Source organism: Globicephala melas, chromosome 16, assembly GCF_963455315.2.
Source record: "Globicephala melas chromosome 16, mGloMel1.2, whole genome shotgun sequence".
NCBI lineage: Eukaryota > Metazoa > Chordata > Mammalia > Artiodactyla > Delphinidae > Globicephala > Globicephala melas.
Genome location: NC_083329.1, coordinates 61175972 through 61202108, shown reverse-complemented (window position 1 = coordinate 61202108; position 26137 = coordinate 61175972). Strand labels below are relative to the sequence as shown.

Genomic DNA, 26137 nt, shown 5'->3' with positions numbered 1-26137 from the left:
CAAAAGCAAAACTACACAAATAGGACCTCATCAAACTTCTCATCTTTTGCACAGCAAAGGGAACCATAATCAAAACCAAAAGACAACCTACGAACTGGGAGAAAATATCTGCAACGGGGTGACCGACAAGGGCTTCATTTCCAAAATATACCAACAGCTCATACCACTCAATACCAAAACCACAAATAACCCAATTTTAAAAATGGGCAGAAGACCTCAACAGACACTTCTCCAAAGGAGACATACGCATGGCAATAGGCACATGAACAGATGGCCAACATCACTAATTACTCGAGAAATGCAAGTCAAAACTCAAGTGAGCTGCCACCTCACAATCAGGCAGAGCAGCCATCATCAAAAAGGCTACAAATAATAAATGCAGGAGGGGATGTGGAGAAAAAGGAACCCTCCTACCCTCTTGGTGGGCACATAAACTGGTGCAGGCACTATGGAGAAGAGTATGGAGGTGCCGTAAAAAACTAAACATAGAGTTACCATATGATCCAGCAATCCCACTCCTGGCCATATAGCTGGAGAAAACTCTAATTTGAAAATATACATGCACCCCAATATTTAAGCAGTACTATTTACAATAGCCAAAACTTGTAAGGAATCTTTATGTCCATTGATAGCTGTATGCATAAGGAAGATGTGATACACACACACACACACACACACACACACACACACACACACAATGGAATATTACTCAGCCATAAAAAAGAATTAAATAATGCCATTTGCAGCATCATGGATGGACTTAGAGATTATTTTGCTACTTGAAATCAGACAGATACAAATATCATGATATCAATCACATATGGAATATAAAAAATAGTACAAATGAACTTATTAGAAAACAGAAACACTTACAGTAATAGAAAACATACTTATCGTTACCAAAGGGTAAAGTGGGGTAGGGATAAATTAGGAGTATGTGATTAACAGATACACACTACCATATATAAAATACATAAACAACAGGGATGTATGTACAGCACAGTGAACTATCTTCAACATTTTGTAATAACCTTTAATGGAGAAGTATAAAAAAGATATCTATACTGTATATATGTGTGTGTGTATACATATGTACTCATACACATATATGTAACCAAATCACTTTGATCTACACCTGACATTTACACAGTATGGCAAATTGGCAAATGAACTATGCTTCAAGTAAAAAATAAATAAATAAGAGAGAGATCTCCATGTGTTGGATCCTGCAGGCTGGGAAGAAGATCTAGTCGTAGGTCCCACCATGCATATAGATGTCCGGCTAACCTTTATCTTTTCAAGATGCTCCCTCAGTCACCTCTGCCTCCAGAATCCTACTCAGGTCTTGGAGGCAGAGCTGAAATGAAGCCTTCTCATTCACCCTTGTGAATCACTTTGTGTTCGTTAACTCAATTTCTTATCTTTGCATCTGGCGTTAACTTCATTCATGCTGCCTAGTAATAGTTAACTATTTTTCTAGTTATTTCCCTGAGGCAATAAGGAGCTTAAAAGGTAGGGTGCTCTGGTCCCCTTTCCCCCAAGTGGCCTGAACTCTGTCTTGCACAGAGTAGGTGACTGAGATGCCTGTTGACTCCGATTTGGATTGACTTGTGGAAAAGAAGATTCTAGAGCCTGAGGCCAAGTGAAATAGTGTTTTTATTTGAGGCATAAAAGCACATGGGTTTCTGTCACACAGGATGAGGACGGCTTTAGTTACTGGTTTTAAGATAAGACTTTGTTTATGTTAAACACAGCTTCTCTCACAGCTTCTTGGGAAATGAATCAGAGAACAAGACGCAGCCAGGAAAGAAAGTCATTACTGTTGCTGGGAAGTTGTAAAGAAAGAGAAGAACTTATTCAAATCAATGCACATGTCACAGGGCCCCAAGGAGGACGAGAGTGGTGTGGGGAAAAACGGTCTAAGTCCCTCGTCTTGGCCGTGATGTTGGCCTCTCCTTCCAAGGCAAGGACTTGCCCCTAAATGGAAGCAGCGGGGTCAACTTGGCCCTTCTGACTGCACCAACGTCTCAGGGCTCCCCAGTTCCCTCTCTGGATCCCCAGTTCAGTCCCCCCCTTTCCCCTGAAGAACTCAGAGAGGAAGGGCAGGGTCTACGTCATGGACACTGCTACTTGCTCGATGAAGCTGGCCAGGTTTATGTCCCGTTCTGAAAGGCCCGCACACTCATGAGTGCTCAGGGTGATGTGGACCTGAAACAAAACCAGAGATTCGGGGCCAGCTGATTCCACCGACTGCACCTAAGAGCAGGAGAGAGTCACCAGCTCCCGGGCTCAGCCACACCAAGAAGTGTAACCAGACACTAACCCCTCTCCTGGGGGCTGCCTTCCTGACGAGTCTCTAACATCAGTGCAAAACTGTCTTCTATTACACCTCCATAAACACTGGTAACCACAGCATAGGATAAAAAAAGAAAGATCCAGATATCAAGAGCAACCTCAAGGCCAGAGACAAGACCCCAAACCAACTCCTCAACACGGTCGGTCCATTTACAGAACATCACTTCCAGCCTTAATGCCTTTAGAAAGAGTCCAGCATAGCTCTTGGTTCACGACAGGCATTTAATGACTGTTTCCATTCATTCAGCGGACAGGCTGATCTCCTTGGTGTGCATGGGTATTCTTAGTTCAAGTTTATTGCCTTTTCATTCTTCCATATCTCCAGAAAATGTCAGCCCTTTAGAGTTATTAACAGTGAATATGCCTGGTCCCCACAGCCTTTCCTTCTCTAGGATTTGCCTTCTTAATGTCTCCTTAACCCACATGTTGTCTCACTAGTGTTTCAAGTTGCTTTTCTTTAATCTGTAGTAAACTGAATATTTTCTAGGGGTGTTTATGTCAATCCTAGGAAGGAGATGAAAGGAACAGGAGCGGACAGTCGACCTATGGGTGAGGAGAGCCCACAGGCAAGTCCAAGGAAGTGGCCTTCAGAATGAGGTGGAGTTCTAGGCACGTATCACTCACCTTGTTGTACACGTTAAACCATTCAGGATGGTGGTCCAATTTCTCAGCCTGAAGAGCCACTCTTGTCATGAAGCCAAAAGCCTGTTTAATGAAGTGAGACCCAGGTTAGTGTCCTGAAGGAGAGGACTGCTGGGCCCCCTTTTATGGCCAGCGTAAGGCCCAGATGCAGGAGGACTGCCTCACTCCCTACAAGGTGATCCTTCCAGCTTTCAGCATTCCGCCTAGCACCCTGCCACTGGTTCTGAGGCTGCAGTTTGAGGTGGTCCTTCTGCAGTAGGAAGTCTTGTTACCAGGACCACCAACAAGGTGGAAACCCCAGAGAGCTTCTGAGTCTTCGCCAATCTTTTGGTTATCTACTAAAATGTCTTCAAATGTGCATCCGCTTCCCACTTGAACTGTCTTCTCTAAGGATCGTTTCGAAAAGTTCCAGGTGTGGAGAGCCCAAGACCCATCTCCGCCCTCTCCAATCCCCAAGGAGAACACGTTCCAAGTAAAAGGGATTAGCGGAGCATCTGACAATCCTGGCTAACAGAACTTTAAGGGAAGGAGCACGTTCTGGAGCGTGACCCCATCAGCCCCAGTCTCAGGACGCTCTGTCCCACCTGACGTCATACCCGATTGAAGTCTTTGAAGTGGAACTGCTTGAAGATGGCATCCCGGCCTTCCAGCTCGTTCCACCCCACGGCCCGCAGGTTTGGCAGCAGCTGGTCCCTCTCCTCAGCACTTAGCCTGTGCGCTTTGCCAGCCTAGGAGAGGGAAAACACAGAAGACCAAGGACATTCGTTTTTTTTTCACAGGACAACAGAGAGGGCTCTGGACCTTTGGGGAAATTTAGCCAGCCTCCACTGGCAGTTCTGGTGGCGCAGTCAAAGGGCAGCTGGTCTAAATCAACAGACTGGGAGGAGGGGCTCTGTCTGGTGCACTGATAGGTTCTTAGGCAACAGAGAGTCCTGAGGTGTAATGCAAATCGCTGGGGCAGAGAAACACTCCTTCCCCACCCCTGCCCCCAAAGCCTTACAGAGGGCACCCCTCCGTAGAAACCTATGTCTCTTCTGTTCACGGGGGAGCAAAGGTAAATCAAGCCCACTCTTGCTGTGTATTGAAGAGGAAACTGCGGCCTAGAGAGGGGAAATGACCTCTCTTCCTTCACCCCCCACCCTCAGTCAGCAAAAGCACAGGAATCCTTCTCAAGGTGGGTCCATGCGTCTGCATCCCTGGGGCTGGGCAAAGGAACCAGCACTTAAAGCATGGTCCAGGCGATCCCTAGCCACACCGCGGTCAACAACCACTGGCACTACCTCCTAGTGGGTATCCCACCACGCTCCCAGGCAGCCTCTGGTTCCCAGCTGCCAGGCCTACGTTTCTCAGTTTTCCACCTTCTTTTCTATTCTGTCAGCTTGGGAAGCTGGAGCCGCAAAGCTCAGTCCCCAAAGCAGAAGTAACTTGGCCAAGGGCAAATGGCAAAGCCACTGCCTCGGCCTATTTTCCTATTGTGCAAAATGCCCTCGAGGCAGCCCAAACTGGCGTTAATTCAGGCCGTGAGTGGAACCCTCTCTTGGAGAACAGAAGAAAGCAAAGGTCAGTTCCAGCCTCTAAGAAGATCCAGGTGGAGGAGCTTAAGGGATCCCAGAATTTAGGCCCCTGAAGTAGAACTACCCAAGGCAGGAAAGTTAAAATTAAATCAGTTAGGTCTGGGAAGAGAATGCAAGGGAGGTTAATTTAGCTTTTATGAGGCAGCCTGCAAACTGGAAGCCAGGTGGCCTTGGGGCACTCATCTCCCCTGGCCTGATGGGTATAAAGGCCCAAGAACTTCCACTTAAGGAATCAGCCAGAGGAGCCAGGAGACACTTTAATAAACTCCATTGTTATTAAGGGAATATCATCTGCATTTTTAAAAAGAGACTTGCTGGGGCAAGTAAGCTTATGACAGGCCTTCAGGTTTGGGGCAGAACTGGAAAAACATTTCAGGGCTCTGATAACCGTTTTCTCCCTTGTGAAAGTGTGGTTTCTCTCTGGACCAATCTGGCTGGCTCTGTCTCCTCTACTGGGCTCTGGAAGGCCAGTGAGGGCAGTCGAGATCTGCATCAACGCCCAACCCCCAGACAGCTGACCCTGTCTCAGTGGCTGGTAAGCCTGGTCCGTGTATCCAGGCAACCGGGTGACCACATGGCAGCCAAGGCATCAGAACCCACCATTTAGTTCTCTGGCTCTGAAAGGAGTGCGTAGGTACTAGCGGGCTCCTAGGAGGCTCCTTTTTAGAGTCTTCTGGAATCCCCTACATTTCACAGCCTGGGGCTGAACTGACAAGTCCCTGTGAAATCTGGGATCAGAGACGGGGCAGGGGTGGTGTTTGCTTAGTAAATCACAGGTCAGGCCTGGACTCAGCCTGGGCCTCTGGGAGTGTGCAGAGGGGTTACTGATTACCCACGCCCTGCGGCTTTGGGCCTCAGTGTACCTCACAATCAGCTCACCCACCACCTCCCCTGCATCTGACCCGTAGCCTTCAAGGTGCTCTCCCAGGTGGCACTGCAGTCCCGACTGCTCCGAACGCTTTGAGGCCCAACACTCTGCTGTTTAGTAAAGCTTCCTGGGTCTAGAAGCTTCTCCGCAGGCTCACCTTCACCTCCCTAGCTGAGCACAGGGCCTGAGACTCCTGGGAAAGCTCAGCCTGGAGGGCGGGTGACCCTGAGCAGCCAGGTCCCCATTGCTGGGCAGAGGCCTCAAACTAGGAGCCAGGGGCCGGCTCTGAGGTCGGGGGACAGCACAGAGGGCTTAGCAGAAGAGCAAGCGAGAAGGGCAGTAAACAGGCAGACAGAGGGACACGCAAATTCAGTCGCCCCAATACAGGACAGAACCTCGCCACCGAGGGAAACTATGCCCTGGGCTCACTATGCCGCCCCTCCCCACCCCCGCCCAGAAAGGTCTCTAAACCCCACCCGCGGCACTGAGGGCCCGCGCGGGCTCTGGCGGGGGGCTCCCGCCTAGCTGTAACCCGGACCTATCACCGCCCCTCTCCCGGCTTCAGTTTCCCAGGGGGCACCACTCGGGGGCGGGGGTGGGACAGAGACCCCGACTCTCCCAGCCGGGCGCGCGGCTGCTCTGCGAAGGCCTCGGAGGAACCCCCCGCCCCATACCTCCCGGCGCCGTCCTCTGGCCTGGGCGGGGACCCAGCGCGGCCCCTGGCTCTCCTCCGCCCCTCCCGCGCGCCCCCTCCTAACCCGGTCGCCCCTATGGGTGATCTCCCCCCACTCGCTCACCATGCCGGGCGCGGACGCGGGCAGCAGCTCGTGGCGGCGGAGCAGACGAGCGAGACGCCCGGCGCACTGGGAAGCCGTCGCGCGGGGCGGCGCTTGGGCCGCCCCGGGGCTGGAGCTCAGCCGGGAAGGGGCCGCCCACTGGTAATCATTAACAACAGCTGGGGCTGCCTTCCAGCATTTTCCTCCGTGCCGACGTTGCAGGGAGCTCGGGGATTAAGGACCCAGGCTCCAAACGCGGACTCCAATTGCATCGCGCTCTGCTACTTACCAGCTGTGTGACCCTGGGCGCAAGATTACTTTTTCTTTTTTAAAAACACCTTATTGAGAAATTGACCCACACAGTAAACTGCACATGTTTAAAGTGTACAGTTTGATGCGTTTTGACATGTATGCATCTGTGCAACCATCGCTACGATAAAGATCAAGAACATAGCCATAACCCTTAAGTTGCGTCCTCCCAACTCAAGACAACTGTTGACCTGCTTCCTCACTATAGATTAGGTTGCATTTTCTAGAATGCTATGTAAATGCAAATCATACAAATTATACTCTTTTTATATCTGCCTTCTTTCACTCAGCAGGATTGCCCATGTCGTTGCACATATCAATAGTTTCTTCCTTTTTATGGCTAAGTAGACGTTATTTTATAGTATTATATTGTAATGGATATGCTACAATTTGTTGGACGTTTGGGTTGTTTCCAGTTTCTGACTATTACAAATAAAGCTGCTGTGAACTTTGGCATACAAGTGTTTGTATGGATATATGTTTTCACTTGTCTTGCGTGAATACCTAGGAGTGGAATGGCTAGGCCATATGGCAAGTATATACTTATAACTTGTTAGAAATCTGCCAAACTGCTTCTGAAAGCGGTCAGACCATCTTACATCCCCACCAGCAGTGTATGAGACTTCCAGTTCCCTTGCACCGCACCCCCCCCAGCTGCACGAATACTTGCTATGTCAGTCTTTTTAATTTTAGCCAGTCTAATTGGTGCGCAGTGGTATCTCACTGTGGTTTTGAGTTTCCTAAATGACTAATGATATTAAATACCTTTTCATGTGCTTATTTGCCAATGGTCAGTCTTTGGTGAATTGCCTGTTCAAATTTCCTGCCCGTTTAAAAAAAAAAAATTGAGTTTTTTGTTTTCTTACTGGGTTTTCAGAGTTCTTCATTTTGGATACAAGCACTTTATCAGATATATGATTTGCAAATATTTTGTTTGCTTTCTCACAATGTCTTTCAAAGAGCGAATGTTCTTAATTTTGATGAAATCCAACTTATCAAAAGTTTCTTTTATGAATTGGTATTTTGATGTTGTAACTAAGAAATCTTTGCCTAACCCAAGGTCACAAAGATTTTTCTCCTATGTTTTCTTCTATATTTTATGGTTTTTAGTTTTACTTTTTAGAATTTACAGTGCTTTTTTAAAGTTGGTTTTCGGAACTCTATATATCTCAACTTTAATTGCTTGTCAGTTTTAGATATTGCAAATATCTCCTCCCGTTCAGCCATCTGTACACTAACTTCTTGTATGATGTCGTTTGTTGGCAGAAATCTTATATTTTGGTATAATAAGACTTATGCATTAGCTTGGCAACGCTGGTGGGTAGAGGGCAGATGAGAGTTTTCAAAGACAGAAAGGAGGATTTGGGCTCTGCTACGGTGTAGACAGCTGGAAAGAGTGTTCCACAGTAGCAACGAGAAAAGCCTGGAGATAATATACAATCATCACTTTTCTTCAGCTGGCCGGGGAGCTGAGGTCACAGGGCAACCAAGTAGTCTGAATTCCATGGGAGGCAGGATGCACCTGTGCCAGGCGTGCCTGCCAGGCGTGGGGCGGGGAGGGGAGGGGGAAGACACACAGCCTCCATAAAAGTGGGTGAGAAGAAATCAGCTGCAATGTTAACACATTGTTGGAAGCCAGGTGTGTGCTGGCATACAGTCTGGAATAGCTGGGGCCCCGAGACACCACGGGGAGAGTTTGCACACACGAACAGCCTTTATTTATGGACCTCCACTGAGAGCTCAGGAGAAAGAGTGGAGGAAGGGCAAAAGATGGGAGCAAACCCCCCTTCCCCCTCCCTCCCCCCCAGCCAAGCAGGGGATTGGCTGCTGCTGTGAGAAAAGGGCCAAACTTGAAGTCCTCTCCAGACCCTTGTCTTAAAGGAGCAAAAGCTGTAAATTGCTAGGAGAGGGCCAACAAATCCTGTCTCTCCCAGAACCCAGATAAATATGCATTGTGGCTTCATTTCCATATATATATGGATATATATGAAAGCATATATCCATACAAACACTCAGAGGAAAAAAGAAAATCCCTCTGCCCTGGGGTAGGGGCAGGAAACAGTTCTGGGCCTGGGATCCTATACCAATACAACTGGAGGTCGGCTACCTCTGGGGAGAAGCAGGAAACTTGCACACAAGTCCAGCCACAGATATAAGGCAGTCTGGCTGCCATGGGGCCGAGGGAGGGCGGGGATGGGCAGGAACACTGAGAAAGCTCCAGGACCCAGGGCCACAGAGAGCCCACTTCCAGCCCCCTACCATGAACCTAGCACTAGTAGCGTACCACTGGGATAAGGGCAAGAATGTGGAAAGTATGTGGAGAGACGCCTTCTTCCTGTGGGATCGTTAGGGAAATGCCAACTGGTACTACAATGAGATCCCACTACACACCTCTTAGAAGGACTAGGAAAAAATGCCACCTGATAATACCATGTGTGTGGATGAAGATGTGAGGTCACTGGAACTCTCATGCGTTGCTGGTGGACATGCAAAACGGTTCAGCCCTTTGGAAAACAACTTGGCAATTCCTTGTGAAGTTAAACATACACTTACCTTATGAATCAGCAATCCCACCCCAAGAGAAATGAAAACAGGTCCACGGGGAAAAAAATCCCATATGCAAATGTGTATAACAGCTGTATTTGGAAATAATCCAAATGTCCATCAACAGAGAAATGAATAAACAAATGTGGTCCATTCATGAACTGGAATACTACTCAGCAATACAAATGAATGACTGCTGACCCCTGCAACAATATGCATGAATCTGAAAAGCATGCTAGGTGACAGAAGCCACACTGAAAGTTAAAAAAAAAAAAAGAAATCATCTGCTTACAAATATTGCACATCTGATGATAGGAAGAAATTCCCACACATTAGATGCTGTTTCTGTACACATCGAGCCTTGTGTGCAGAACCCACCCAGCTCCTCCGTTAACCACATGCTTCTCTGCCAGGGGCTGTGGGATGCATTCCCATCACAACTTCTGGCCCTGCACCTCTATGTCACCACACAACGCTGGATGACTCGGCACAGCAGGAGTTGGGGATATTTCTGGAAGGAATTCTTATAACCAGAACAGCTAGCAATAACTAGACATGGATGTAACTTAGAATCATTCATTCATGTATCCATCTAAACCCAAAATAACTCTATCCCCAATACAACTTGCCCTTAGTATGATCCCCAAACATGCCCAATGTTTAACACAACCCAACATGAGGGGTGTGACATAGGGAAAGTTGGAGTGACAAAAGACAAGGGGCTTAATCTATTGCGCTTAAAATATCTAAATTTTGCAAATTTTGCAAAACCATGTGACCATGTTGGCCCTTCAAAAGAAGGGCCATGAGGCTCAGGTTTTATCTGCTTCCCCATAAACCCACCCCTGCCAGGGGGCCTTCCCTGAGGAACCCACCCAGCTCCTGACCATCATTTATTTGGCCTCTTTCCTCAATACTTCCTGTTCTTCCTTTCCTTTGCTCCTGAAAGATGAAAATTGGCATCTCTGAATCTCCTACAGTGTCTGGCACTCTGCTCTGTACATAATACTCTCACAACAGATGGTTCCCAAATCCATGTTGTGTATTGGTTTTTGGTAGCTGAGATGGCTACCGAACAACACATACACCATATTCAACTATCTAAAATGACAATTTGGAGGCGCTAACATTAATGTAGAACTCATTTTGTTGCCAGTTCCTAGGCTAAGGATCTCAAAAGTAAAAAACAAAAACAAACAAAAAAACTTTTTTAGAAAGAAAACATGCTAATAGTAAAAAACAACAACAATAAGAACGAGAATAATATGGTTGGGCATAAAGAGGAAGATAAAAGCCACCCTTCTCGGGCTTCCCTGGTGGCGCAGTGGTTGAGAGTCTGCCTGCCGATGCAGGGGACATGGGTTCGTGCCCCGGTCCGGGAAGATCCCACATGCCGCGGAGCAGCTGGGCCCGTGAGCCATGGCTGCTGAGCCTGCATGTCCGGAGCCTGTGCTCTGCAACGGGAGAGGCCACAACAGTGAGAGGCCCGCGTAACGCAAAAAAAAAAAAAAAAAAAAAAAAAAAGCCACCTTTCTCATCCCCTTCTGCACCCGCTCAGGGCACCACACAGAGGCAACCATGGGAACTAGGGCAGTGTCTGTGCTGAGGTCAGCCTCCTCCATTTGACTGATTATGGGATCTTGAGCAATATGCCTAACCATTTGGAACCTCAGTTTCCCCAACGGTAAAATGGGGATGAGGGTGATAGCCACCTTGTAGGGCTTTTGTAACGGTTAAATGAGATACTCGATGACAAGTGCCTGGCATTGCTACCTGTGTCCTCCCAACTGCATGCTGGAGGTCACCTGCATACAGTTTCTCTTCCCACCGATGCCTTTCTGCCTCCCTCTACCTGAGGACATTCTCTGCCCAAGATGGCACTCTGTTCTGCAAGTGAGAGGTGTTGATACTCTCCTCTCAACCAGTGGGAGCCGGGCTCAGTGAGTAAATATCCACGTACTCACTCACCCCTTGGTGGAACCATTCTGTGCATGCCAGTCTCTCAGGGGTCCCCAGCGGGATCAGGCCCAAAGCCCTAAGTGATATCCTGTTCACTACTGCACATGTTCTTGGCTTTCCTTCCTCTCCATTAACCTGCCTGCTGCCTCCTTTGATTTTTCTTCATTCAAGGTTGTCCTTTTCTTGTTGAGTCGTAAGATGATAACCCATCACTTATAACATATGTAATTATTTTCTCTGAATCCCACTTGCTTTTCTTCTCAGTGATGTAGAAAAATGTTTAATTTTTAGGTGAATCCTCCTGATTTTTCCTTTATGGTTTCCGAGTTTCGGGCCTTGCTTAGAAAGGACATTTTTCAACCCAAGATGAACAAATATTTGTCTCTACTGCCTTCTAATGCTTTGACAGTCAGTAAAAAGTGTTTAGATTATTAATCTCTCTGGAATTCACTTTTGGGCATCATGTGAAATAATAAGAACTTATTACTTTATTTCTCAAGCAGATAAACAACCATCCCATACTATTTTAAAAATACATTAACTAGTCCATCTTTTCCCCACTAATCTGACTGCTACTTTTGTATTATGCTAAATTCCCATAATCCCTGTGGCTTGGTTCTTGGATTGTTTGTTCTGTTCCTTTGATCCATCACTCCACCCTGGTTTTTTTTTTTGTTTTTTTTTTTTGCCGTTCGCGGGCCTCTCACCGTTGTGGCCTCTCCCGTTGCGGAGCACAGGCTCCGGACGCGCAGGCCCAGCGGCCATGGCTCACGGGCCCAGCCACTCCGCGGCATGTGGGATCTTCCCGGACCGGGGCACGAACCCATGTCCCCTGCATCGGCAGGCGGACTCTCAACCGCTGCACCACCAGGGAAGCCCTCCACCCTGTTTTAATTACTCTAGCTTTATAGCATGTTTTGATATCTCGTAGGTCAAGTCTCATCTCATTTTTCTTCTTTTTCAAAATGTTCTTGGCTATTCTTGCATGTTTACTCTTTCAGATGAGCTTTAAAATCAGCTGGTCAGGTTCTATAAAAATCCCTTTAGGATTCTGATTGGGAATGCACTGAACTTATAGATTTAATTTGGGAAGAATTGACATCTTTGTATTACTGAGTCTTCCCATCCTGGAGCATGATATATCACTCCATTTATTCAGGCCTTCTTTATGTCCTTCAGTAAAGTTTTATTGTGTTTCTCATATAGGACCTAGACATTTCTCATTAAGTTTATTCTTAGGAATTTTATAGTCTGGGTTAGCCATTGTGCATGGGATAGTTTTCCCATTACATTTCTTCTTCTTTTTTTTTTTTTTAATAGATCTTTATTGGAGTATACTTGCTTCACAATACTGTTAGTTTCTGTTGTACAAGGTGAATCAGCCATACGCATACATATATCCCCATATCCCCTTCCTCTTGAGCTTCCCTCCCAACCTCCCTATCCCACCGCTCTAGGTCATTGCAAAGCACCGAGCCGATCTCCCTGTGCTATGTTGCTGATTCCCACTGGCTAACTATTTACATTCGGTAGTGTATATATGTCGATGCTACTCTCACTTCGCCCCAGCTTCCCCCTCCCACCCCAAGTCCTCAAGTCCACTCTCTACGTCTACCTGTATTCCTGCCTGGCCACTAGGTTCATCAGTACCATTAAAAAAATTTTTTTTTTAGATTCCATGTATATGTGTTAGCATATGGCATTTGTTTTTCTCTTTCTGATTTACTTCACTCTGTATGACAGACTCTAGGTCCATCCACCTCACTACAAATAACTCAATTTCGTTTCTTTTTATGGCTGAGTAATATTCCATTGTGTATATGTGCCACATCTTCTTTATCCATTCATCTGTCGATGGACACTTAGGGTGCTTCCATGTCCTGGCTATTGTAAACAGAGCTGCAATGAACATTGTGGTAAATGTCTCTTTTTGAATTATGGTTTTCTCAGGGTATATGTCCAGTAGTGGTATTGCTGGGTCATATGGTAGTTCTATTTTTGGGTTTTTAAGGAACCTTCATACTGTTCTCCATAGTGGTTGTATCAATCTACATTCCTACCAACAGCACAGGAGGATTCCTTTTTTTCACCACACCCTTTCCAGCATTTATTGTTTCTTGATTTTTTGATAATGGCCATTCTGATCAGTGTGAGGTGATACCTCATTGTAGTTTTGATTTGCTTTTCTCTAATAATTAATGATGTTGAGCATCTTTTCATGTGTCTCTTGGCCATCTGTATGTCTTCTTTGGTGAAATGTCTATTTAGGTCTTCCGCCCATTTTTTAATTCAATTGTTTGTTGTTTTGATAGTGAGCTCCATGAGCTGTTTGTATATTTTGGAGATTAATCCTTTGCCCGTTGTTTCATTTGCAAATATTATCTCCTATTCTGAGGGTTGTCTTTTCATCTTGTTTATGGTTTCCTTTGCTGTGCAAAAGCTTTTAAGTTTCATTAGGTCCCATTTGTTTATTTTTGTTTTTAGTTCCATTACTCTAGGAGGTGGGTCAAAAAAGATCTTGCTGTGGTTTATGTCAAAGAGTGTTCTGCCTATGTTTTCCTCTAAGAGTTTGAAAGTGTCTGGCCTTACATTTAGGTCTGTAATCCATTTTGAGTTTATTTTTGTGTACGGTGTTAGGGAGTGTTCTAATTTCATTCTTTTACATGTAGCTGCCCAGTTTTCCCAGCACCACTTATTGAAGAGGCTGTCTATTCTCCATTGTATGTTCTTGCTTCCTTTGTTGTAAATTAGGTGACCATATGTGTGTGGGTTTGCCTCTGGGCTTTCTATACTGTACCATTGCTCTATATTTCTGTTTTTGTGCCAGTATCATACTGTCTTGATTACCGTAGCTTTCTAGTATAGTTCTAAGTCAGGGAGCCTGATTCCTCTAGCTCCGTTTTTCTTTCTCAAGATTGCTTTGACTATTCAGGGTCTTTTGTGTTTCCATATGAATTGTAAAAATTTTTGTTCTAATTCTGTGAAGAATGCCATTGGTAGTTTGATAGGGATTGAATTGAATCTGTAGATTGCTTTGGGTAGTATAGTCATTTTCACAATGTTGATTCTTCCAATCCAAGAACATGGTATATTTCTCCATCTGTTTATGTCATCTTTGATTTCTTTCATCAGTGTTTTATAGTTTTCTGAGTACAAGTCTTTCGCCTCCTTAAGTAGGTTTATTCCTAGGTATTTTATTCTTTTTATTGCAATGGTAAGTGGGATTGTTTCCTTAATTTCTCTTTCTGATTTTTTGCTGTTAGTGTATAGGAATGTCAGAGACTTCTGTGTATTACTTTTGTATCCGACAATGTTACCAAATTCACTGATTTGTTCTAGTAGTTTTCTGATGGCATCTTTAGGATTTTCTATGTATAGTATCATGTCAGCTGCAAACAGTGATAGTTTTACTTCTCTTTTCCTATTTGTATTCCTTTTATTTCTTTTTCTTCTCTGATTGCCGTGGCTAGGACTTCCAAAACTATGTTGAATAAGAATGGCAAGAGTGGAAATCCTTGTCTTGTTCCTGATCTTAGTGGAAATGCTTTCAGTTTTTCACCATTGAGTATGATGTTTGCTGTGGGTTTGTCATATATGGCCTTTATTATGTTGAGGTAGGTTCCCTCTTTGCCAATTTTCTGGGGAGTTTGTATCATAAATGGGTGTTGAATTTTGTCAAAAGCTTTTCCTGCATCTATTGAGATGATCATATGATTTTTATTCCTTAATTTGTTAATATGGTGTATCACATTGATTGGAGTATATTGAAGAATCCTTGCATCTCTGGGATAAATCCCACTTGAGCATGGTGTATGATCCTTTTAATATGTTGTTGGATTCTGTTTGCTAGTATTTTGTTCTGGATTTTTGCATCTATGTTCATCAGTGATACTGGTCTATAATTTTCTTTTTTGTAATATCTTTTTCTGCTTTTGGTATCAGGTTGATGGTTGCTTCGTAGCATGAATTTGGGAGTGTTCCTCTCTCTGAGATTTTTTGGAAGTTTGAGAAGGATCGGTGTTAGTGCTTCTCTAAATGTTTGATAGAATTCACCTGTGAAGCCATCTGGTCCTGGACTTTTGTTTGTTGGAAGATTTTTAATTGCAGTTTCAATTTCATTAGTTGTGATAGGTCTGTTTATATATTCTAATCCTTCCTGGTTCAGTCTTGGAAAATTGTACCTTTCCAAGAATTTGTCCATTTCTTCGTGGTTGTCCATTTTATTGGCATATAGTTGTTTTGTAGTAGTGTCTTAAAATCCTTTGTATTTCTGTGGTGTCAGTTGTGATTTCTCCTTTTTCATTTCTAATTTTATTGGTTGGCGTCCTCTCCCATTTTTTCCTGATGAGTCTGGCCAAGGGTTTATCAATTTTGTTTATCTTCTCAAAGAACCAGCTTTTAGTTTTATTGATCTTTGCTATTGTTTCCTTTGTTTCTATCTCATTTATTTCTGCTCTGACCTTTATGATTTCTTTCCTTCTACTGACTTCGGGTTTTCTTTGTTCTTCTTTCTCTAGTTGCTTTAAGTGTAGGGTTAGATTGTTTATTTGAGATTTTTCTTGTTTTTTGAGGTGAGATTGAAATGCTATAAACTTCCCTCTTAGAACTGTTTTTGCTGTGTCCTATAGATTTTGGGTCATTGTGTTTTCATTGTCATTTGTTTCTATGTATTTTTAAAATTTGTTCTTTGATTTCTTCAGTGATCTCTTGGTTATTTAGTAGCGCACTGTTTAGCCTCCATGTATTTGTGGTTTTTACAATTTTTTTCCTGTAATTGATTTCCAATCTCATAGCATTGTGGACAGAAAAGATGTTTGATATGACTTCAATTTTCTTAAATTTTCTGAGGCTTGATTTGTGACCCAAGATGTGGTCTATCCTGGAGAATGTTCTGTGTGCTTTTGAGAAGAAAGTGCATTCTGCCACTTTTGGGTGGAATGTTCTGTAAATAATTAAATCTATCTGGTCTATTGTGTCATTTAAAGCTTGTGTTTCCTTATTTATTTTCTGTTTGGATGATCTGTCCATTGGTGTAAGTGGGGTGTCAAAGTCCCCTACTATTATTGTATTACTGTCAATTTCCCCTTTCATGGTTATTAGCATTTGCCTTATGTATTGAGGTGCTCCTATGTCAGGTGCATAAACATTTATAATTGTTATATCATCTTCTTGGATTGATCCCTTGATCATTATGTAGTGTCCTTCCTTATCTCTTGCAACAGTCTTTATTTTAAAGTCTATTTTATCTGATACGAGTATTGCTACTCCAGCTTTCTTTTGATTTCCATTTGCATGGAATATCTTTTTCCATCCCCTCACTTTCAGTCTGTATGTGTCCCTAGGTCTGAAGTGGGTCTCTTGTAGACAGCATATATTTGGGTCTTGTTTTTGTATCCAGCCAGTCTGTGTCTTTTGGTTGGGACATTTAATCCGTTTACATTCAAGGTTATTATCAATATGTATATTCCTATTTCCATTTTCTTAAGTGTTTTGAGTTTGTTTTTGTGGGTCTTTTTCTTCTCTTGTGTTTCCCACCTAGAGAAGTTTCTTTAGCATTTGTTGTAAAGCTGGTTTGGTGGTGCTGAATACTCTTAGCTTTTGCTTGTCTGAAAATGTTTTGATTTCTCTGTGGAATCTGAATGAGATCCTTGCTGGGTAATCTTGGTTGTAGGTTTTTCTCTTTCATCACTTTAAGTATATCTTGTCACTCCCTTCTGGCCTGCAGAGTTTCTATTGAAAAATCAGCTGATAACCTTATGGGGATTCCTTTGTATGTTATTTTTTGTTCTTCCCTTGCTGCTTTTAATATTTTTTCTTTGAATTTAATTTTTGTTAGTCTGATTAATATGTGTCTTGGTGGGTTTCTCCTAGGGTTTATCCTGTATGGGACTCCCTGTGTTTTTTGGACTTGGGTGACTATTTCCTTTCCCATGTTAGGGAAGTTTTCCACTATAATCTCTTCAAATATTTTCTCGGACCCTTTCTTTTTCTCTTCTTCCTCTGGAACCCCTGTAATTCGAATGTTGGTGCCTTTAGTGTTGTCCCAGAGGTCTCTGAGATTGTCTTCAATTCCTTTCACTCTTTTGATCTTTATTTTCCTCCTTGGCAGTTATTTCCATCATTCTGTCTTCCAGCTCACTTATTCGTTCTTCTGCCTCAGTTATTCTGTTATTGATTCCTTCTAGAGTATTTTTCATTTCAGTTATTGTGTTGTTCATCTGTTTCTTTGGTCTTTAGTTCTTCTAGATCTTTGTTAAACATTTCTTGTATTTTCTCAATCCGTGCCTCCATTCTATTTCTGAGATTCTGGATCATCTTTACTATCATTACTCTGAAATCTTTTTCAGGTAGACTGCCTATTTCCTCTTCATTTATTTGGTCTTGTAGGTTTTTACATTTCTCTTTCATCTGTGACGTATTTTTTTGCCGTCTCTTTTTTTTTCCTTTTTTTTATGAGTGGGATTTTGTTCCTGTCTTGCTGGTTGTTTGGCCTGAGGCCTCCAACACTGGAGTTTGTAGGCTGTTGCGTAGAGCTAGGTCTTGGTGCTGAGATGAGGACCTCTGGGAGACCTCACTCTAATGAATATTCTCTGGGGTCTGAGGTTCTCTGTTAGTGCAGTGGTTTGGACTTGGAGGTCCCACCAAAGGAACTTCGGCTGGACCCCCAGCTTGTGAACCACGATGCCGCAAGCCGTGTGGGGTGGCAAAAAATAAAAAAGGAGAACAATAGCAAAGTAAAAAATAAAAATAGACTAGGAAACTAACAAATATGTTAGAAAAAACATAAAAATAAAAATATAGATGAAATAACAACTGGAAGGTAAAACAGAACCACAATAGTAAAAAAGAGGAGGAGAAAAAAAAAGGTGGAAAAGGCCTTGGCTGTGGAGGGCGGGACCTAAGCAGGGACAAAGTTTGGGTGGTGGGCGGGGCCTATGCTGAGGACCCACAGGGCTGGAAAAGGCCCTGGGGGGTGGAGGGAGTGGGGCTTAGGCTCAACAGAACAGAAGGGGCCCAGGTGTGCCTCCCACCTCTGGTCTCAGAGGGTGGAGGACCCCACCTGGGAGCCCAGCAGGCTTCCTGAGTTCGAGTGGGCGGGGCAAAGCCCTCTGCTCCCCTCTGGCTCCTCCGGTTCCGGAGAGCCCCTCCCACCTGCCTCTCTGTTTTCTCCTGGCCTCCCTCCTACATCCCCAGGACCAACCCGGCCCAGAGGGGACCTCTGAGGGCTAGGACCAGGCCGACTTCCCCTGCCGACTGGGCAGGGGAAATGCTGGGCCTGCTCCCCCTTGATCCGAGCCCCTGAGGGTCCCTCCAGGCATGGGAACACTTCCCCCATCTCAGCCACCCCTCAGCGGCGCAGGTCCTCTCTGGCCTCCACTTCTCCTCCCCCCCTCAGTCCCTCCACGTCCTACCGGTTCGCTTGGGGGTTCTTTCCATTTCCTTGGACGTCGGAGTCCCCCACCTGCGTCCCCAGGCGCCCTAGTTGCGGGGAGACACGAACTCTGCGTCTTCCCACACCGCTGTCTTGACTCCTCCCACCCCCATTACATTTCTAATTGGCTATTGCTGGGTGTATAGGAGAGGTGTGAATTTCGATGCTATCTTGCCTCCAGCCATGCTGGTGAACTCTCTATTTAGTTCTAATATTTTTCTGTGGCTTAGAAGAACTTTGAAGCAGTCACGCCTGTCCCATATGGGACAGGATGGGCCTTCCTTAAGAGCCGAAGGCTCTGTGTACCTGGATGGCAGTAGTTGAATGCACTGACCCTGTAGGGCTGCTGTGGGGACTGCTGCGTGAGCAGAGCTTTTGAGCAGATGGCCCTTAGCTCCCTTCCAAATCTAAGCTTTTACGAATCCATAATTCTGGTCCCTGTGTCTGTTTTCATGCACTGTCTCTCCAGTTGCATGCTAATTGAGGGCAAATTCCCCTCCCTCCCTCCCTCCTTTCCTTCCTCCCTGTATTTGTTTGATTTCCACATACCAAGCACTGTGCCAAGTGCCAGGAAGGCAGGGAAGGAGATGTTGAGGGGATGGGTGCAGGTATCAAATGCTTCACATCCTTGGGAAGCAAGCAGTGTCACTTAAAATATTCTCAAATGAATTTAGAATGTGGTAGAGGCTCTTCACGCCCAAATGACTGGAAGGGCAGTATATACTCTGGGAGCTCCTCCCCCAGTCTGTCCCCTTAGGGGTTCTCAGTTGGGATGGTGGTGACAACAGCAGTTTTGTCCCCCAGGGGATAGTTGGTCTTTTGCCATCACATCCCAGGCTCAGCTGAGCACCTGGCTCAGACGGGCACTTAGTAAATGTTATCAAATAAAATGAGGCATGAAAGACAGGTTAGGAGCAACCCAGGGGTCCTGGGCACTCTCGGAAGTGGCCGCTGGTTTTCAGGATGAGGTGTCCCCCAGGGTGTGCTGGCCAGTGAGCCACAGGGCGCTCACTCCCTTAAGTCCACTCCATTCTGGGATGGCTCCAGCCATCTGAGAAGTTCTCAATGATGGGCGAGGGCTTAGACACGTTCAATTGTCTAAGGGCCACTTGTGACCAATGGCTACCATATTGGATAGCACAGGTTTAGACATTAGATATAGAAAGTCCTAGTTTCTTCTTTATGGGGACAAAACCTGTCATCTAGATAAGATGAGTCCTTCCCAAGGACAGAAGGGAGTTTTTGGCTACAGCAGTAGAAACCAAACAGTTCAGTTCTTAACGAGTCTCTGCCATACTGAGACCCAGTGTCTTCTTTCAAAGACCCCTTGGTCTAGAGAAGGATATGGTCACACCACTAATGCAGGTGACAAGTGCTACCTTAGAGGGATGTGGCCGGGCTGCAATAGAGTGACTCAGAGTAACTCCACATGTGGGTGATGGTGAAGTGGATGCCTTGAAGATTCACTAGGAATTGGCCAGGCAGAGACAGGGTGTGTGTGTGTGTGTGTGTGTGTGTGTGTGTGTGTGTGTGTGTGTGTGTGTGTGTGTGTGTGTGTGTGTGTGGCGGGGTTGGGGGGGTATGGACCCTTCAGGCAGAGAAGGCAGCCTGAGCAAAGGTCAGGTGGCCTGAGTCCAGGTGTGGCCTGTTCCTAAGAGTCCTCAAAGAGGCTGCCATGGGAGCCCTGTAAGAGCTGGGCTTGGAGGGGTTGGGAGAGGCTGATGGCGACAGGCTCTGCATGTTTCTGTGGTGGGCTTCCCTCTTACAGCCTAGTTCAGAGCTCTGCTCAATAATGCGGGGGAGGGCAAGTGGGATGCTGAACTTGGACTGGGGTGGTGGGGAGGGGATCAGTTTTGCTTCCAGCCATCCCTGCAATGTTTCTTTCTAACAACAGGGGGCAGGACGACCTCAGGAAACGATACCCATTCTTGGGGTTTTAGGCAGCCAGGTGAAGTCCTATATTAGATGAGACCTTTCAAATGTCAGTGGACATTTACTGAGCCTCAGGCTTCGTGCTGGGCTCTGAGGGCACTAAGACAAACCCCACCCGTTGCAGTGTCCCAGGCCACATGGACTGTGGGGACTGCAAGACAGCCATGGTCAGTTCCGCCAGGGTGGAGGCCGGAGAAGTAGCCCAGCTTCCTGAAGGAGGCGACTCTTGAGCTGAACCAAGATGAGAAGTTGCCCTCTTGGCTGCCAGGGTTGGGAGACATGCCATCCCAAGGGGACAGAGCACGACGCATGAGGTGTGGCAGAGATGGCAGTGTCTGGTTGCTGACGGCAGTCCCAGGTCCTGGAGCGTCAGGTACAAGGGGCAGGGGTGCTGGGACCAGCAAGGCGTGGTGCAGCTGTGGGAAGCACTCTTGCAGGGCCCTGGAGCTGTACTAAGAAGCTCCTTCCTGGTGCAACAGGGAGGATGAGACAGAATTTTCTTAAAAAAAAAAAGTTTTCATTATGAAAATTTTCAAATATATACCAAAGTAACGTCATATAATGAACCCCCATGTGCCTTCCAACAATGATCACATTCTTCCATTTTTTCATCTTTTCTCCCTCCAGATTAAATAAAAACCTTTTTATGAGAGAAAATTTCAAACACACACAAAAGCAGGGAGCTAGGATAATGACCCTCACAGACTCACCACCCAGCTCAACAGTGAACAATTTGCCGAGCTCATGTCCGCTCTGGCCCGACCCCCCTCCCCCACTCAGATTACTTTGAAGCAAATCACATATCATTTCATATATAACTATTTTGGGATACATGTCTAAAAGTTAGGGACGCTTTAAGAATATGTAATTGCACTACCACGTTCACATCTGAACAAAGTTAATAGTCATTCTTTGATTTCATCCCATACCCAGGTCACTGATGCTGCCACAGTCACTTCTGGTTGACCTTGTAACACATCCTTAGGTAAAGGTCACTCTTCCCCCATACTTCCCTCCCCACCCGCCACCCCACAGAGCCCCTGTCTGTTATCAGGGTGGGTGACAGAGGGCACTGGGGCGTCCGTGGAGCATCCCTCTTTCTGGGCGGCAGCCATCAGGAGGGCTTGCCGTTGGGAGCAACGGGCACACAGAGCTCTTGCCTACCTCAGATTGCAGATCGGAAAGCCAGGTGTGTGGGGAGCCTCCGGGGCTGGAGGTTAGTGAGCCCATGGTCAGGCCCACTCTGGCTGACACGGTGTGAGTCTCGGGCCCTTTCTGGGCCCCGGTTTCTCCAGCTATGAAATGAGGCGTGGTGCCTGCCTCATGGAGTGGCTGTGAGGCTCCAGGGAGGTCACCTCTGGAAACTCACAGGCAAACTCTGAAGTAATCTGCCTGGTGATGAAGAGGGCGTGGCTAGCTTTATTCCTCCGTTGCCTCTGGATTCTGGGGCCGAGATCTGCTGTTCCTTCCCACCCCGAGGTCAGGTGGGTAGAGGGGGCTGGGTGCGTCCACCCAGAGACCCTGCACGGCCGCCCTCTGGGGCTGCAGCCCCACCTACTCCATGGACAGGTTTCTCAGGGGGAGGCCTGAGGATCGTCTTCCCCACGTTAGTTCCCTTTCCTCATGATAATCACCCTTCCGTGCAGCTCCTGCCCATTTAACAGTTCCACTAGTCCCAGCCCTCCTACCTCCTACCTGCCCTGCATCCCAGGGAAGCCCACCTGTCTTCATTAACCAGAGATTTTGGCTGCCAGTGTGGTCCAGAGCTGGGGCCTGCGAGGAGCGAGCCCTCCTGACCTATAAGCCGCCCAAGGCCCGTGCACCCTGGGCTGGAGCTCTGGGGCCAGTGGCTTGAAGGAAGATGAACACAGCCTAACTGGTGTCTCTCTGTAGCCCGGTGGCCCAGGGAGACCAGGCAATCCATGTTTATCGATGTCCGAATCAGACTCCTGTACACCCAAACCAGCCCGAATCGTCAGGGCTGCTCCCCCAGAAGCCTCAGTCATGGCTGCCCCAGGGCCACAGGGACATTAGGGTGCTGCCTTATTTGTTCAGTAGATGAAGAGATAGATGACATAGATGACCACAGGTGAGGGACTTGCCCAAGGTCACTGCCTGCTGGTGGTACAGTGGGCCAGGGCCCAGGTCTTCTGCTTTACTGCTTGGGTTCTTCCCTTTACAGTGGGCCACCCAGACATGGGAGGAGCTGGGCAGGCTTGCCCCCCACCCAAAGATCCTGGTGGGGCTCTGCGGGGCTGGACCCTGCTGGCAGACCTGGGGCTCTTAGAAGACCCTGCAACTTCAGAACCTGGGGATCCTTAGGGCTCACCTAGCCCAGCCCCATCCTCATATAGCAATTGTGGAATAGGGCACAGAGAGGGGAGCCATCTGCCTGGTCACCAGGGCACTGAGGATCTCCCCCTCTCTGTCCTCCTTCAGAAGCACCTGTAGGTCGAGGGAGGGAGACAGCCGCCCCCGCTGCCTCTGGCTCAGCCCCCTCCCCCTCCTCCTGCAGGAAGGACTAACAGGATAGCATCTTTCTCCCCCTCTAGGTATCGGACCCACTTCAGTGCTCCCCCTGGACCCTCCCAGCTCAGCTTTGGGGTGGATGTGGGCAGCTGCTGCCCTGGTTAGAGTACTGGATGGGGAGTCCAGAGACCTGGATTCAAGTTCTCTCTCTGCCCATTGCTGTGTGATCCTGAGTAAGTCACTTCACTTCTCTAAGCCTTCGTGTTTTCACCTGAACGATGGTAATAATTCTACCAGCCCTGCCTTGATCAAGGGGGTCAAATCTGAAAGAAAACACTAGACAAATGTAAGGGGTGGGCCTGTTCTGAGCTGGCCAGAGAGAGGCTGAGAGTATCAGTGAGTGTCCAGAACATGGTTCCTTCCTGGGCCTCTGAAGACTGTGAATACTGACTCCAGCTCTGTTGCTGATTTGCTGTGTGGCCCTGGGAAAGGGGCCTAACCTCTCTGTGCCTCATAAAAACATGGAGATCAATGTTTCTCCATGCTGTGGTATTGACTTCCTGGCAGCAAGGGGAAGCTAAATACAGAAGAGCTTTAAGATCCTTGGAAGAAAGGCCATCTATAAACGTAAGAGATTATTAACAGCATCCAATAATCATGCTGTCTGCTAACAAAAGTAATGCCGCCCTAAAGTCAGGCAGGGAAACCAGCCCAGTCAGCATGGAGGCAGCTCCTAGCTGGTCTTCCTCTCGGGCTCTGAGGGCTAATAACCCTCTGTGTTTATGTGGTGCTTTGCCTCCTCAAACCAACGACTAATTAGTCCCTCCATGGGCGTGCCCAGGAGGCAGGCAGGAGGGGCATGGGGTGATGAGAGCTGAAGCTCTGGGAAGGGGGGTATAGCCTGGCCACCCAGCTGGTTAGGGAAGGGCTGGGTTGGGAACAGAAGGATCTTCCGGTTCTCAGCACCTACTTCTGCCGCTGGTGAAGTGAGCAGCTGGGCAGAGAGCTTGCCCTCTCTGGGCCTCAGTTTCCTCACCAGAGCTGCCAGGGCAGGAAGGGGTGAGGTATCATGGGGTACGTGGCCAGATCGCCTGCTGGCTTGCCCACCGCCCTTTCCTCTCTGCCCACCTTGATGCCAGGTGCCAGCACCAGGAGGGCACCCAGGGCCCCTGCAGCTGTAATTCTGAACCCGGGGTCCCACCGAACATCCTCTCTATGGCCAAGTTCTCTTGGTGGAGCCCAGGAGCCAGTAGGCCTGCCGGGAGACTCTCTGAGCCTCAGTTGCCTCATCTGCCACGTGGGGTTGTAATTCCCATCCTGCCAGCTGTGGATGTCCAGACCCTGGGCTCAGTGAGCAGGGCGGGCATTATGACCGGGCAGCCCTCCCGCAGGGCTCAGCCCCTCCAACCTGGACCGAATGTGTGAACGTGAGGCTCGGGTCTCTGCCTGTGGGGAGATGTAGCCGCCTCCGTCTTCCCTGCCGCTGTCTTCCTCTCATCCTCGCTGAGGCCTGCGGGGACTTTCCTGGGGTCCCCAGCTCCTTTACCTCCTCTCTCTTTAGATGACTGCTCTCATTCTGTCTGCCTTTCACCACACAGCCTATTTTTAACTTTCAGCATTGTGGGAGGGGAGGAAGGGCGCAGGCAGGGTGTTTTTTTCCTCTCCTTTTTCTTTGTCTCATTTCTTCTCCGGCCCTCCTCCCGGGGTCCCCGCCTGTTCTGCCCTCCCCGCAGCCCTCCTGTCCTATCCTCTCGGCCTCTGACTCCCAGCGCTCTGTCCTTCTCCCCCCAACCAACTGCTCCCCCCTCCTAGGGCCCCCCTTCCCCCAAGGCTTCTCCTGGGTGGGAGCAGTTCTCGGGTAGTGCCCCGTCTTGTCACCGTCACACTTGACTGCTGGTGGCTAATCTAGAGGCCCCTTTGTGGCAGCAGCTGACACAGTGATCGCTCCCTCCTTCTGGAAACCTGGTCTTTTCTTGGTGTTTAAGACTTTGAATGCTTCTAGGTCTCCTCCCCCTCTTCTAGACAAGCTTTGTGGGTGCCACTCCATCCCTGCCGTTAGCTGCTGGTGGTGGTGGTGAAGCAGGCAGCTGTGGAGGTCTCTGCCCAGTGCCCACCCACCTTCTTTGGCCACCAACACGCGGATTTTCCTTGGACCCCTCCCACCCCTTACCTCGTCTCAGTCCCTGTCGTTTGAGTAGGTCTGATCCAGCTCTGGGCTTCAGAGACACATGTGTGACCAGGCCTGGCCAGTGGGAGCCCATCCTGGGTTTTACCTGGACCGGGAAGGAGGGTCTTTCCTCGTGGCAGGAATGTGGGATGTCGAGTGGGAGCTGCCAGGGTGCCTTGGCCGCCACAGGAAGAGGCTGCCTGAGGAAGACGTCAAGGGGGAGGAAGACATCAAGGGGGAGGAAAACAGAAGCACATGATGGAAGGAGAAGAGAGTCCCAAGCCCTCAACTGAGCACCTGGACCCAACTGTTTCTGATGTTTCCATCACATGAGCCAATGTATATTTTTTTCCTAAAGCCATTCGGAGTTTTGTTTTGTTTTGTTTTGTTTTGTTTTTTGAGGTACGCGGGCCTCTCACCACCATGGCCTCTCCTGTGCGGAGCACAGGCTCTGGACGCGCAGGCTCAGCGGCCATGGCTCACGGGCCCAGCCGCTCCGTGTCATGTGGGATCCTCCCGGACCGGGGCACGAACCCGCGTCCCCTGCGTCGGCAGGCGGACTCTCAACCCCTGCGCCACCAGGGAAGCCCCGGAGTTTGTTTTTTGGCACTTGTAACTGCAAGGGTCCTGACTGGCCCGCTACCCTGGCTTCTTGTCCCAGTTCACCCCGTCCCACTCCCTGACCCTTTCCTAGGCTCCCTCCCGCCCTATGGCTGAGAATCCCCACACCCTCGGCCCACACCACACTGCTGGGCTTCAGCATGTATCTTCAGCTGCCCTGACGCTTTGGATGCGAAGCCTTGCAGAGGCACTTGAAATGCAGCCTGTCCCAAACTGGACTCATGCTCTGTCCATCTTCTAGGACTTTCTGACTTGGGGATTCATGCTGCCTTCATTCCATCCATCCACCCATCCATCCTTCCTTCCTTCTTCCCTCTCTCCCTCCCTTCATTCTTTCATCCATCCATCCATCCATCCACCTCCTCCTCATAGCTACAACAATGATGATGACAACAGCCCATGTTTAGGGAGGGCTTACTTGGTGCCAGGTACTGTTCTCATCAAGGTACAGGTACTCATTTAATCCTTAAAACAAGCTTATGACACGTT

The 26137-nt window shown here is 47.6% G+C and overlaps 1 protein-coding gene across 3 annotated transcripts in view; it reads right to left on the bottom strand.

The window, feature by feature from the left end:
- Nucleotides 1-6345, bottom strand: part of PCBD1 (pterin-4 alpha-carbinolamine dehydratase 1) — a 39021-nt gene extending 32676 nt beyond the window's left edge. For 2 of the 3 annotated variants that reach the window (XR_004040791.2, XM_030862514.3), the window contains exons 1-3: nt 6237-6345; nt 3594-3725; nt 2980-3060 (exon numbers count right to left, since the gene is read on the bottom strand). Coding sequence is in view for 2 of the 3 variants with exons in the window: in XM_030862514.3 (XP_030718374.1) it covers nt 2980-3060; nt 3594-3725; nt 6237-6239 (216 nt within the window). In the remaining variant the exon portion in view is untranslated. Of the gene's footprint in view, nt 1-1638; nt 2209-2979; nt 3061-3593; nt 3726-6236 lie in introns of those variants that run through there. The other variant, XM_070043836.1, reaches the window with a different exon arrangement.
- Between the last annotated feature and the right edge of the window lie 19792 nt (nt 6346-26137).